This window comes from Aureococcus anophagefferens (genome assembly GCF_000186865.1).
Source record: "Aureococcus anophagefferens unplaced genomic scaffold AURANscaffold_1, whole genome shotgun sequence".
Taxonomy (NCBI): domain Eukaryota; class Pelagophyceae; order Pelagomonadales; family Pelagomonadaceae; genus Aureococcus; species Aureococcus anophagefferens.
Genome location: NW_008705561.1, coordinates 3,015,627 through 3,017,676, shown reverse-complemented (window position 1 = coordinate 3,017,676; position 2,050 = coordinate 3,015,627). Strand labels below are relative to the sequence as shown.

General features: G+C 74.9%; 1 protein-coding gene across 1 annotated transcript; it reads left to right on the top strand.

Annotated features, from left to right (window-relative positions):
* Positions 1 to 733: 733 nt before the first annotated feature.
* Positions 734 to 1,120, top strand: AURANDRAFT_18687 (hypothetical protein; the record flags this gene model as incomplete). The annotated part of the gene is made up of 1 exon (XM_009034291.1): positions 734 to 1,120. A coding segment is annotated over one exon (387 nt), but the record flags the coding sequence as incomplete, so codon positions are not given.
* Positions 1,121 to 2,050: the final 930 nt, after the last annotated feature.

The window sequence follows — 2,050 nt, the reverse complement described above, 5'->3', positions numbered from 1 at the left end:
GTGCGGACGCCGGCGCGAGACGCTCGCGGCGCACGCCTTCGGCCCGGGACGCGGGGCGCGCCTGCCGCTGTTACGCCAAGGCCTGAAGCTCCGGACCTTCTTCAACGTTACCGTCATGATGCCATTCGTCCGGAGTTGGCGCCTCTCCTAGATGATCGACCTGACCGTCTCGTCCGACGAGGACGACGACGTCGAGATCGTCGACGTCGTGCCGAAGCGGCCGCGCGAGGACGACGACGCGCCCCGCGCGCAGCCGCGCGAGGACGACGAAGACGAGCCGCGCAAGAAGCCGCGCGAGGACGACGGCGCGGAAGAGCCGCGCAAGAAGCCGCGCGCCGCCGCGCCGCCGTTGGCCGGCCGGCGCACGCGCGTGGACCGCGACGACGACGCCGCGCCCGCGGCGGACGCGGCGCGCTGCGCGGCCCTCGCGGGCGCGCGCGAGCCCTACGTCGACGACGCGTTCCCGGCGGCGGCCGCGTCGCTCGTCGGCGAGGCGGACGAGGCGCCCGCGCCCGCGCCGGCGGCGCACCCGTTCTGCGCCTGCAAGGCCCTCGCGGTCACGGACGTCGTGAAGTCGACCACGCCCAACGACGGCCGGAGCTACTGGCGCTGCGCGACGCGCCGGTGCGGCTTCTTCGCCTGGGCCGGCGACGGCCCGCGGAAGCGGTCGCAGCTCGCGTGGGCGCGGCTCGACGGGACCGTCGCCGTCGTCACGGACTACGGCTTCTCCGCCAACGACCTCGCGCAGGGCGGCCTCGGCGACTGCTGGTTCCTCTCGGCGCTGAGCGTCGTCGCGGAGCGCCACGACCTCGTCGCGAAGTTGTTCCTCGACACGGCGCGCGCGGCGAGCGGCTGCCAGGGCCTGCGCCTCTTCATGGACGGCGCGTGGACGACGATCCTCGTCGACGACCAGCTCCCGGTGACCTCGAAGCCGCGGCGCGAGAACACGGCGGCGGCCGCGGCGCCCGTGACCGCGGGCGGGCTGAGCCTCGCGTACGTGCGGAGCCGCTGCGCGACGACGGGCGCCACGACGCTCTGGGCGCCGCTCCTGGAGAAGGCCTACGCCAAGGCCCACGGCTCCTTCAAGTCCATCTCCGGCGGGCAGATCGCCGAGGCGCTCCTGGATCTGACGGGCGCGCCGACGTTCTGCGTCGACTTCGCGGCGCGCAACTTCGACTCGGAGCGGCTCTGGCGGAGCCTGGAGCGGTGGCGCGCGCGCCGGTTCCCCATGGGCTGCGCGACGGACCCGCAGCCGGACCTGCGGGAGGTCGGCCTCTGCGGGAGCCACGCCTACTCGATCACGGACGTCGCGACCGTCGTCGACGCCGCGGGCGCCGCGACGCGGCTCCTGCGGATCCGGAACCCGCACGGCGTCGGCGAGTGGACGGGCGACTGGTCCGACGCGTCCGAAAAGTGGGCCGACGTCGTCTCGTCGTCGCGGGGCAACGAGCGCACGGGCGTGAACGACGGCACGTTCTGGATCGACTTCACGCACTTCCTCATGGGCTTCTCCAGGGTGGACGTCTGCGTGGCCGCGGAGAAGCCGCGCGCCGCGTCCTTCCGGAACGCCTTCCCCGCCAAGAAGGAGCCGTGGCGCGTCGCCCGGAAGATCTACGACGTCGTCTTCGAGGGCGACACGGACCTCTTCGTCACGGCGCTGCAGCCGACGCAGCGGGGGACCTTCTGCCGCGGCGACCGCAAGGTCTCGTACCGGCCCGGGGACCTGCAGCTGGTAGCGGTGGACGAGACCGGCCGCGTCGTCGCCGCGTGCTTCCGCGGCGCGGACTGCTTCGACCGGGGCGCGACGTTCTGCCGGGGCGCGCGCGGCGCGCGACTCCGGGTCTACGTCTACGCGCTGGGCGCGAACCCCGACGCCGCGGGCGCGAAGAAGGAGCGGACGGCGGAGGCGCCGTTCCACGTCAGGTTTTACGCGCCCGACGCGGCCTTCGAGGTCGCGGAGGCGGACTTCGACGCCGCGGCGCACGGCGCGTCGGCGCTCGCGGCGCTCCACGGCGCGCTCCGCTGGCGGCGGCCCGCGGCCGTCGCGTCG